The sequence below is a fragment of the Stegastes partitus genome, unplaced genomic scaffold (genome assembly GCF_000690725.1).
Source record: "Stegastes partitus isolate 25-593 unplaced genomic scaffold, Stegastes_partitus-1.0.2 Scaffold964, whole genome shotgun sequence".
Classification (NCBI taxonomy): domain Eukaryota; kingdom Metazoa; phylum Chordata; class Actinopteri; family Pomacentridae; genus Stegastes; species Stegastes partitus.
This window is the reverse complement of record NW_007578695.1, coordinates 17,992-30,644: the sequence shown is the minus strand read 5'-3', so window position 1 is coordinate 30,644 and position 12,653 is coordinate 17,992. Positions and strand designations below refer to the sequence as shown.

The window sequence follows — 12,653 nt, the reverse complement described above, 5'->3', positions numbered from 1 at the left end:
ACACGAGAGACAGACAGACCAAGCAAACTCACATATATATAGACCAAAGACATTCTTAGGTTTGGATGGAGAAATGGTTTCTGGATTTACTGTGTATATAGTAAATATAAACACTGTGACTGACCAACATTTTGAGAGCACATCAAAAATCTGTCACATTTTCATGCTAACTTGGAAATATTTAGAAAGTTTTTTAGGATTTAGAAACATGAAAAATATTTGCAACTCTGGAGTTTGACACAACTCCACCCTGACTGAGGGGAAGTAGCACCCTGTTGTTTAGAACGTTTGACTGGTGCTCTCAGACTTGTGGACTCCACCGTACAGACACACTGGGAACATTGTGCTCTACATGGGGCAAACTCCATTTGACAGATGATGTCAGCCATAGCCTTTTGAAATTAAAGATGTGGAAAGTAAACTTGATGACCTGTTTATACAAAATAACTACTTTTACTTGAGCTCAGTTGTTGGCTACTCTACCAACCCCTGGACACAATGTTCTTGTTTCTCACACATCCTTCATTCTCACCTTCAGTGTAACCTGCAGCAGCTTCAGCTCTTGTTCCAGTAGCTGTAACTCAGGAAATTGTCCTCTATAATCATCTAGAGAGGAAACTACAGTTCCTAGAGCATCCTCCAGCCCACTGTCCACCAGACCATCATCCTTTCTGGACACACAATCTGCGCCTGTCCCCACCATATCCTCTTCCACTGGCACTCGTCTGGCTATATACGTCCCCTCCCCGCTGTCTAGGAGGGGAAGCGTGTTCATTTGCGAGAGAGCGTCAGGATCCTCTCCTTCAGAGCTGGGAGAGGAGGATGTGACGAGAGAGGTAGATGTACCAGGTTTCCTTCTGATTAGGTGTTGTGTTGGATGAGTTGTGTCTTCTTTCAAGACACAGGACCCCCTGGGTGATACGTCAGGGTCGGTGGCACCAGAGCAGGGTGGCTCAGGAGTTCTGCTGGGCATCTCCATTTCAATGTCATTGATGGAGATCCCAGAGGCCGTAGACGTCACATCTCCCGATTCACCAGCTGACTTGTCTGTCACCACGATACCATCAGCGCTGCTTTCACTGATGTGGCTCAGAGAGCGCGAGTAAGGGTGTGAAGCATGGCTGCTGGTCACCACATCTGCTGTTGCTATGGGAGACTGTTTCCTAGCAGCCTCTTTCTCGCTGTCAGGTTCTGATATCACAGTGACCGTCCCATTCTCTTGGTCCCTGTAAACCAGATCATATATCAGGTAATCTGACTGATGATTCAGCACGCCACAATCCACTCACTTCATTTCAATTGTGTTCCAATGAGCAAGTGTCAAAAGTTGAATCAGTTTAAACATTTGATTTGGACAAAATGTTAACTTGTGACAATGTAGAGTAGAATTCAGACAAATTCTACGGAAAACACAAACTCAAACACTACCTGTTGCTCTCTTCTTGGGGTTTTGTTGTGCTGGGAACTTCAGTGGCAGTGGTGGCTTTGTGATTAGAGTTTGGCGATGAGGAGGAGTATCTTGGGCAACATGAAATGTCAGGCTGCGGGGAGATAATTCTTGTTACACCTGGAGGGATCTCAGGTGTCACCAACATTGCCTAGACAGAGAGAGAGACAGAGAGAGAGAGGACATGGACTCTATAGATTTGACATGGAGTTATTGGTGGTTGCTTTGCAGGTTAGCTGTACAGTGGAAGAGGCTGTGAACAATGAATGCAATGGTGATTAAACCTACGGCAAACTGAAAGTACTATTGGTTATGCAATATTTATGTATTTGCAGTATTATAAATTGGTTTTCTAAGGTGCGTTCCCAGAAAAACTACTGGCTTAAGCTACTGCTTTTGCAAACTGAATATTTCCTACTGTTGCAGCATTTGACTGGTGAAGCAAAAGCTGACTTTAATTATGGAAACTCCAACGTGTTTGTTAGTACACTTACCACTTACTAGCGGTACGAGTCACCAAAAACATGTCTTCAAAGCAAGACAATGGCTTCCTGCATTTTTGGGGGGCAGCAGATCAGTTTGAAACATTGCAGGGAGTAATGAGCTGTTAGACGGAGAGCTTCACTTCTCAGTGAGGAAACAAAGTCCTGTCACTGTGCCTTGCTGTTTGCACACCTCTGGCCTTGCACCTTTTGCAGCATGAAAACAAATTATGGTTGCCCACAGTAAGACCGCCTGACCTTTTAACTGAAGCAACAACAGTTTTGCTGATCGCAGAATTCTGTTGTTTTTGCTTCTTTGTTACACAACAAATGGAACATTTTTGCAATAAAAAAAAAAAAGATTCAAGAGCAAAACCACAGACTCTGCGTTATTGTGGGTATAATAAATTTGGGATTAAAATGTATAGAACATTTTTGCTTGCCAATCCAAAAGCTTGCTTGCTGTTGAGCTGAATCACATGGGCAACACCTACTTAAAGACACGATGTCGTCGTTGCAGATCAGTTGTCTCGCTCATGTTCGACATTATACTTTCTCTCCTCTTTAAGGACACTTAATCTGCCCCTTGACATTGGCTGTTATTAATAGCTGTCTAATAAATGAAGTTGTTCCCCAAGGCTTCAGAAGGTAATTGTGTAGCCATTACTGTGAAGCTGGACTCCAGGGTCTGGTGTTAAAATGGCTCACACTGAGAGACAGAAACATCTCAGAGAGAGATACTGCCCATATTCTTCTGCTCCCTTTAAATGTGGCTTCCTTTAGGGCCATTTTTATTTTATACTATTGTTGCTGCCCATGGCTTACTTTTTTATTATACATCATATCATTGTTATGCTGATGATGCACCGTGTTACCTCCAGATACACCTGACTGCTCTTTTTCAATGAGCTTCTGTAGGTCTCTTCACAATATCAAACGTCTGACAAGAAGTTTCAACTGAATGAAAACAAAATGAAGTTCATGTTTTGCCCACCTGACTGTTAATAGCTTTTGCAAAGTGCTTGGCCCTCTGTGTGAAAAAAAATGCACAATGTTCCTGGACTCCTATTTGAATTTAAGAAACATTTTTATCACACAAACTTTGATCTCACAAGGATGTGCAAACTGTCATCCATACATGCAGTAGCTTCAGCTGGACTCTTGTAACACCCTGTATACGGGAATGAAGTGGGCCGACATTACCAGAGTACACTTAGTTGAGAAAGCAACTGCTAGACTCCCAACTGGTACAATAAAAGATTTAGATTTTTTTTTTAAATAGCACATTTGTATGGCTTTCGGTGAAATAGAGAATTGATTATAAAGTGTTCAGGATGGTTAAGCAGCACAGTATGTTACTGATATGTTAACTCCATTTTGTGCCATTAGGCTACGTAGATCTGGGATACTTAGACCTTACATCCAGGCTGTAACGCTGTCTCCTGTTTCACATTGAATCTTGTCCCACTATTGGCAATCTGATGTCATGAAATGAAATGAAAAATACTTTATTCATCCCAGAAGGGAAATTCAATAAGAAGGGAAATTCAATAATTATAGTCATAATTAAAGGCTCATGTTTTTCCTTGCTTTTTGTTCCAGCGCTGCTCTAGTCGTGTCAACTTTTAATTTATTTTTCTTCATCCTGCTGTTGTATATTGATTGGTTGTCTAATTTTGCTCAGTTTTCTTTTTTATTTGTTTGCTACTGTAGTTCGGAATCTTTTTAAAATGTGGTCAAGATGATTTACCTTAGCTACCTTTTCTAAAAAATATACATATATATGGCTATCTTCAAATGTGCTTGTCCTTGTCACTGGCCCTAAGAATTTATATTGTGACTAACTTTGTGTGTTATCAGTCTCAGAGTTTGTGCTTGGTGCCCTCTGTACCCATCTACATGTACTTCTGGCTCTGGAGCAGCACAGGTTGATCTGCTTGTCTGGTGTCTGGTGTCTCTTTGTCTCTCCTGTCCTGGTCTCTCTCCTCTTTACCCTCACCAGGGCAGATGAGCGCTCTCTATGGGCCTGGCTCTTCTGGAGGTCTCTTCCTGTTTAAAGGGAGTCATTCTTCTCCACTGTCACCTAAAGGCTTGTTCACAGGGAGTTCAGGGAATCTTTGGATTATTATTGTAGGGTCCTGACTCCAGTTAGAACTTCAGTTCATTAGTCAGGCTAATCATAATTATTTAATGCTGCAGGCTCAATATCTAAAATACAACAATAAAGTTGTATTTTATAGCATTCCAGAGGGCTGTAATCCTTAACATTTCAATCATACAGGTAAATCCACCTCATAAACACTGCTGTAGGGTCTCAACCTCAATATTTAAAAAGCATTTTGGCTCAATGGCTGCTATTTTAAACGTGCTACATATTTATTGATCCATGTCTTCGGCGTCTGACACTTCCTACAGATTCGTTTTATTTAACAGTGATTACGACAGTGAAGTTTCAGTGGGAACTCGTGGACGATCTGACTGCTGCCTTAATGTCCACAGAGTCACAATGTAATAAAGAAGGACATGCATATGTTTAGTGGAGATTTTTTGTCTCCTTTGCTCCCACTCTGTCTTCTCAATGGACTTCCTGTCTCACGTACTAACGATAAAGGTTGCCAAGCTGTCATTGCAATCAAAACTGGCCAACAGAGAGTGTTTCCTCTGTCAGTGCACAAGGTTTAGCTCGACAGCAAGCAAAATCTCTTGATTCACATTAATCACAAATGCATTTTAATGACAATAAAACATTTCTGAAGTGCAATGTCAATAGTCTTGAATTGATTTTTGACTGCAAATGGATTCTGTTCCATTGCAAAATAAAGACACGGAAGTAACTGTTACTAACATTAACAACCAGTGTCATGAACTCAACAAGGACTTAAACCTCTGAGATCACAATTTTAAGCATTTAAATTATTCCTAAATATACAAAAGTATTGCAAAGCTGTAATCAANCAAAGACACGCGTTTTTGAGGCCCTAAACATACTCGAAAGCTCACCAAAATCGCCACGCACACCAGGACTGGCGAAAAATTTGTTATTTTAAGAGACTTGGACATGTCACTGCCAAAATGGCTCCACAGCGCCACCTGGCCACCATCAGCCACTAAACAGGAAGTGGCTCGTAACAAGGCCACACTTGCTCCGATCTGCCCCAAACTCGACATGCCGGATGACAGTCCCGCCCGGAGCAGGTTTGCGCCACAACTCGCCGTGCGCGAAGGCCGACAAGCGTAGGGCGAGGACCCGTCCATCGCCGCTTGCGGCTTTAGTTATTATTATTTCTCCTTTTTGCTAACTTTTTTTTTTATTTATTTATTTTTTTTATTGTAGTTGCCCCGTCGTTGAGGTAACTATCAAGGAATCGGTCCCATCTGTGAATGGTCTCTAGCTCAAGTCCTAAGGTCTAACAAACAGATATCTTACTTATATTTTATTTTTGATTAAATTTTAGGGTCAATCAGTGCAAAAACAGCTCTACTAGAGGTCAAAGGTCACATTTTCAAAAATGCTGTGTAACTTCAAAAGGGTAGAAGGTAGATTTATGGTATTTGGTGCAGATAAGCAGCCATGTTGGGGCTTTCTGTTGGTGATGTCACATTTGACCTTGGATACAATTTTAAGGTCAAACTCAAGGTCATAACTTTTGACTGCACTGTAACTTGAAAGACAGACACATTGTTTGTATTGGAAACCATTTACAGGCTTCTCATGACCCCACAGATTTATCTGGTGACCCTCAGGAGGGGACAGACCCCAGAGTTGGGAACCTCTGGACCACTAAGCTGTATACAGTGGTTAACTTGTTAAGAAAGGATTTGAACACGGGACTCTTTCACTGTGTTTTTTGATGGTTGTGCTGATAGTTTGAACAGAAACAATAAGATCTGAGTTCTTCACTGCTGGTGTACAGTATTTTATATTTATTTATCTCATTGTAACATCTGAAAAGCAGCAAACCTGGCACTTTTCAAAGCAGATAGTTAAATAAAATGAGGACTTCTGAAACATTCCACATGCGGAATGTTCACATTCTGAAGTCTTTATGATGTCATCATTCTATAAGGAGGGGACAAATATAATCAGGTTCAGGTTCAGGTTCAGTTCATCTGAGAGCAACAGGAGAGAGAGACTGCACNGAGATTTTTTGTCTCCTTTGCTCCCACTCTGTCTTCTCAATGGACTTCCTGTCTCACGTACTAACGATAAAGGTTGCCAAGCTGTCATTGCAATCAAAACTGGCCAACAGAGAGTGTTTCCTCTGTCAGTGCACAAGGTTTAGCTCGACAGCAAGCAAAATCTCTTGATTCACATTAATCACAAATGCATTTTAATGACAATAAAACATTTCTGAAGTGCAATGTCAATAGTCTTGAATTGATTTTTGACTGCAAATGGATTCTGTTCCATTGCAAAATAAAGACACGGAAGTAACTGTTACTAACATTAACAACCAGTGTCATGAACTTAACAAAGACTTAAACCTCTGAGATCGCAATTTTAAGCATTTAAATTATTCCTAAATATACAAAAGTATTGCAAAGCTGTAATCAAGGAAAGCAGTGGCTACTCTGAGGAATCTAAAACATGACACATATTTTGGCTTATGAAGCATTTTTTTTTACACAGTTTCATGTGCCACTGTATGTGTCCAAACTTATGATACGACTGGTGATAATTTACATAGTAAGATATAAATATATACTGAGCAATAGACAGAATAATTATTGCAATCACAACTGTACAAACAAGAACTGCAAGGCATAAACAACAGTAAAATGTGTGTTGGGGTTTACCTTTTGCTGTTTAGAGTTGCGTAGCCCTTGTACAGATAGCTGGGGGCTGGAGGAGTCATCAGAAGATTCAGATGAATTCGACCATGCTGTTCCATTCTCTAACTCTTCACGGTGCCGGAGCATGTTCTAAAAGAGAACAACGCACTTTAAAAGGCTGGAATGATGCAAAGGGACTTGGATATGGACAGAGATGCTATGTCTGTCACAACAGGACTGCACAAAGCGTGAAGCTGAACTGCATGCAGTCTTACTCCTGGACTCGTGTGAAGTGATTCAGAGTTTACAAGCTGCAGTTTAAACATTTGTTGCATGACGTCAGTCTCCATCACACTTTTTGGGATATTTTTATTTTACTGTCCATAAAGCAGTAGTCAGACTATCATCACATGCAAAAATTTCTATGTTTAGGACATCACAAATAAACTATGCTATTCATTATTTAGATAGTTTGATAGTCTTTAATTTGTTCTGTCACTTTGGTGGGTCTGTCTGAGTGAAGCTGTGAGGAACTTTAATGTCCAAGTGAAATCTGTCTAAATGACAGAATGCCATGACTTCAGTAGATGGATGAGGCTCATCGAATGTCTAAAAAAAAAAGGGCTTAACACAGCTCACACAATCTGTCCCTCGTGATTATTTTCAGTGTGCATGACCATGCTTCCTTCCTCTCTGTTATGCTTCAGTGGCCACATTTGCAGAATACTGGACACATTGTGCAAGAACAAGTGACAGATAACTGATATGTCAGCAGTGTGGATCACTAAGACAAAAAAGGCTTCACAGACGAACTGTGACGTACAGCAAGGTGAGGTTATATAGAAAATCTTCCCCATTTACTGTTTTTTATCGTTGTAACAGATAGCAGGTTAGGCAACATAAATCTCATTTAGTCATCAGATTTAAATATTTACTATAAGAAACATTTACCAGACCACTTTGTTTTAATGAACGGCAAAGTAGCATTAAAATGCTACAGTGAAATGCTGGAACAGTAACTGAAACATTTATCTTTACATGATACTCATTACAAGTCATCATACTTACAGGATTATTACACAAGGCCTCAGCATGCTTTAAAGGAAGCGACTTACAAGAGGTTGCTTCTCCTTCATTGTTTATATAACTACATCCATCAATTTTAGCATGTACATGGCACAATGCTATTATGGGTGGACATGCAAAAGACACAGCATTCCATTGAGGAGGGAGAAGGATTCAATTCATTTCAAAAAACTTGCTTTGCTTACTCAGAGCTCATTTTTAATTTTCAGGGGTTATGCACTTCAGAGTGTACTAGTGCAATTTAGTACAGCAAAATATAATTTTACAAAATAATCTTGACTCAAGGTCCACAGGGAGGTCTGGGAAAAGCTAGTAAGGGAATTTTTCATAATTATTTTTTCTTATTTTTCACACTACTGTTTTCAAAATCAAGGCTGAGTCTTGCATGCTGTAGGCCATAGCGGGAATTCAGGACCGAAGGATAATTCCTGTTTATTACATCTCAGTAATAACCTCTTGTACGGTAACCTCTTGTAAGGAAAACTGTACTCACACAACTGCAGTTGGTAACTGGCTCTACTGTAAGTGTAAGTTGAACCAGGAGGTGGTTCTATAATTAAACTCTAATTGATGTTTACAATGAATCATTTTCAGTAAATGTTTTACCTCACCTTTGTTTGAGTGGTCAGTTTAGTGATATGCTTGTGTGAATAATCACTTGTATGATCTTGTGATTATCAGAAGCAGAATGACAAAGTATTGCTTGTGCTTACTTGATAATTTGTAACTTTACCTACAGCTTCAAGTACGTCAAAGGTGTTAGAGCAGGGATCTCCAACTCCAGTCCTCGGGAGCTACTGTCCTGCAGGTTTTAGACGATTCCGTACTGCAACACACCTGACTCAAATGAATGGATCATTAACAGACTTGTGTAGAACTTCACAACAAGCTGTTGGAGATCCATTCATTTGAGTCAGTCCCTGCAGGACAGTAGCTCACGAGGACCGGAGTTGGAGATCCCTGTATTAGAGTTTACTAGAGGCAAGTCTACACTAAACCACGGAGTCCCACTGAAACCAGTTTGGACAGAACCAGGGCTGAGAGTAAATATACGACTATATGCAGAGCCATTTTGACATTTGCATGCTAATGCTAATGTGACACAAAGACAACTTGGGACTTCTCATTCATTTTGATCTAATTGTGATTTGCCACCACACTAGGTTCTGTTAGGAGGTTCCAAATGCCCTGAAGGCTAGTGGAGGGTCACATGAGTGCAGAGCTGCAGTTTGACCAACATGATAGCAGCAGATTTCTTGTTCCTGCCCTTGACTGGGAGCCAACAAATGATTTACCTGTAGCTGAACAACTGTAACTCTGTGTGACAGCTCACCCATGTAGGCTGAAGAGAAGTACACGGTGTGACTTGTTATTAGATCCTGATTGATCCTGTCTCCATGTCAGGGATCATTTAAGATTATAAATAATTAATGAAGTTATTGCTGTTGTTCCACATACGTTGCAATTCTCTCAATTTGGAAATGCTCACATAGCTCTTATCAAATATAGACTTGGATTACCTGGATTACATTCATTGTTGGAGACTGTCTACATCCTAATAAAGTTTTAACTTAAAAGACAATTCAGTTTATAATAGATTTAAAATTCTCAGGCATAGTGAATAACAAAGTTGTTTTATGATTTTAGTGCACAAAATCTGACTTTTGCACTATATTTTTGGACCAATATTGATGCTGAAATATGGAATAATTTTTCCCTGAATTGCTTCACACAACTCAAAGTACTGTCACATCTATCCGCTATGTGATTCATGCAGTTCAAACGTGTATTAAAAGTGATACAGGAATGCCATTAGGTCTGTAACAACAATGGAAAAATGACCAGGGTACTCATTCAGACACGAAGCCGACATACTCAGTTGCCATCTGATTGGAATAAGGGCTTGTTCTACGCTAACATTATTAATACACCAGTGGGCTCTATGTTTCTAGTCTGGGGGGTTCTATTTCATCGTGACTTACTGCAGTCGACTGTCTTGCTGGCGAGTTGTCACTACAGGAGCAGCTCTGGCTAAGTGTGCCTCTAAAAATGTCCAGCAGCGGCCAGTGCTGCCGCCTGGCCAGACTCCGAGGCAGAGACTTTACAGCAAAAAGGCAACAGGTGGAACAAAGGGCATCAGAAATGTTAGGAACTCATGGTTGTGGGCTAAATTAAAATGCTCTCCCTCTGCAGCAGTTCTAAACCACTAGATCTGAACTCAGACCAGAAATGTGTTGAAGACAACAAACTCTTTAATGACAAACAGCATGTGTTTTTGCTTCTCCCAGTTGTATTAGATCAGTTACTCTCTATCAGAAATCTACACAAACTCTTCCAGATTAGAAACGGCCAGACACTAAATGCATTAGTGTGTAGGTCAAAAAAAGGTCTGCTTCCTCCTCAGATGTCTGCTGCCCACATATCTGGATATTATATACAGTATTCCAGTATCGCTGTCTTGGAAAGCTTCAGGCAAACATTATTCTGAACAGAACACAAGAATACAGAAGAACTCACATAGAAGGCTTGTTCCCGTAAAGACGGCGTGTCTGGTGGACTCTGGTTGAAGATTGTTGAGAACCTCTTACTGACGGATGGTGCTTTGTTGACAGTGCTTGAAACAGACCCTTGGTCATCTTTGTCAAATGGACTGTTAAAGGGAAAAAGAAAGAGAGAATAGGAAAGACAGAGACACGAGATAAAATAAATGAAGATTAAGTATAATATTTAAGTCATGTTCTGGATAACGTTTGACTGACTCAGTTAACGCAAACTCCAAAGCTCAGCACAATTTTCAGTACACTACCAGGATGGCTGACAAAGCTTACTTCCAGGTGACCTCGAGGCTTAGCTTAAGAGTCCCAAGGTCATTAATATCCACAGCAACCGTCTGGGGCAGTGCAGCAAACAGGTCCTTAGTTTCACAGGAAACACTTCCTACAACCACGTGATTGGCTAAGCTCTTCACTTCTGTCACCTGGGAAACCAGAGAAATGTTATCAGATCATGTAACCATTGTTTTGCGGCTGTCAATAGGTCAATCACTGTCAATAATTTAGGTTAGGAACCATGCACTGTCAAATTACTGTCGTGTTCTGTAGAAGTAATAACAGAATTGTCAGGGTACTAAATTCATGGTGCACAAAAACTAAAAGATAGGTTGGACTGTCTAGAATGCTGAAACCTGGACATAATCCAACATAATAAAAAACAATTACCATGATAGATTGGGGGGGGGGGACTAACCTTCACAGACAGGAAGTCATTAATGAGTGGCAAAAACACCATATCTTCACTGTCCCACACTTGTTTGGCATTAAGCTCCATTCTTCCCCGCAGCTTCCACCGCTGCCGACCATACTTCATAAAGATCTGAACAAACACACACACACACACACACACACACACACACACACTGTATGTTTATACCTTGAGATACACTAAGGATCATATTTACATGTATACAGAGCTCAAGTAAAAGATTCTGGTTCTGGGAAACTCACAGAATCTAAACAAAACAATGCTAGTGATCCAACATCTGGATCAATCACTTCAAAAAAAGGTATGTATGAAACGCATGAAAACATCCCCATCAATTCAGAACCTGAACAAACACTAACAAAAACTCCTAATTTAAATACATTTGAACGGGCCGTCAAAGATTCACACAGCCAGAGGGTGTGATGGCGTCCTAGATGAGATGCTTCCACTCACAAATAAGAAGGCATTATTTATTTTGATTTGGATATTGGGTGTAGGGTACTTCACAGATATCTAGATTTGCTATGTCATTACACTAACTTTCAGCAACAAAGATAAACCAGACCCTGATAAGCACGCAAGCATTTGTGTGAATAGTAAAATGTGAAAGGCTTTAAATCTGCATTATGAATTCTCAGCTCAGACACTTCATTACAAAACCGAAAGTAGGAGCTACGCCCATTGTTTCCAGGAGAGGCAGAGAACTTTTTGACACACCCTTGTAAATGATTCCATGTAGCCTTATCTATTTCAGTGAAGTATCACTTGCCTACATGACAAAGCAGTCAGTGTTCATAGGGCAGTTATATTAAATAAAAACAAACAACACGTGCAGCATCAGTGTTGTAAACAAGCAAACAGCAGTGCCAAGTGAGAAACAGTCTTAGCCTGGCTTGTCTGGTCCTAATGACTTGTTTAAACTTCACTTTAAACACTGTTCTGCCTAAACATCTGTAAAAACAAAGGCACAAGAGAAACCTCAACATAGCAAAAAACAAAATCACCATCAACTGAACTAAATTAAATTAAATTAAATTGATTTGAACTGAGAAAGACTGACAAACAAACCTCATACTGGTCACCAGCACACAATCTAGCAAATCCAGCCAGACCTGAAAGACATAAAAACAGACTTAGTGGTCAGCTTCTCACAAATATCAATATATTACAGTATAAATAAGCAGTGTAATTTAACAAAAGAGGTACTTGTGTATTTGGGGAAACTGCAACAAAATAAAATTCCAAGTGGGAATGAAGGTGCCATTATAGGGAGCAGGTGCACATAAGTGACAGGTGACAAACTAAAGAGCCCCTCGTGTGCTTTTTGGGTTTCTCCCTTTCCTTTATTGTGTTACATCGCTGCTTTTCTGCATGTGTGGCATGTAAAAAGACGGCAGAGTTACAGAGCCTAAAGGCCATGTCAACGAGAGTTACACACTTCCACAGAAAGCACTGACTCCTGAACTGCCAGTCCAGCCTTTTCTTCCGTGACATGTTTACATCAGCATGTAACACATTTGCATGATGCCCCCTAGTGGCTCGCTGCCCTGAAACGAAGCTTGTTAGATAGCAGACTGGGAAGAGTTTGGTCAGGGTATCACTAT

The 12,653-nt window shown here is 40.4% G+C and overlaps 1 protein-coding gene across 1 annotated transcript in view; it reads right to left on the bottom strand.

Moving 5' to 3' along the window:
• ripor1 (RHO family interacting cell polarization regulator 1) overlaps positions 1–12,653 on the bottom strand; it is a 45,569-nt gene that overhangs the window by 19,176 nt on the left and 13,740 nt on the right. The window contains exons 7-13 of the mRNA XM_008294457.1: positions 12,118–12,181; positions 11,035–11,160; positions 10,617–10,765; positions 10,306–10,438; positions 6,727–6,852; positions 1,429–1,598; positions 533–1,226 (exon numbers count right to left, since the gene is read on the bottom strand). Of these exons, the coding sequence (XP_008292679.1) occupies positions 533–1,226; positions 1,429–1,598; positions 6,727–6,852; positions 10,306–10,438; positions 10,617–10,765; positions 11,035–11,160; positions 12,118–12,181 (1,462 nt within the window). The remainder of the gene's footprint in view (positions 1–532; positions 1,227–1,428; positions 1,599–6,726; positions 6,853–10,305; positions 10,439–10,616; positions 10,766–11,034; positions 11,161–12,117; positions 12,182–12,653) is intronic.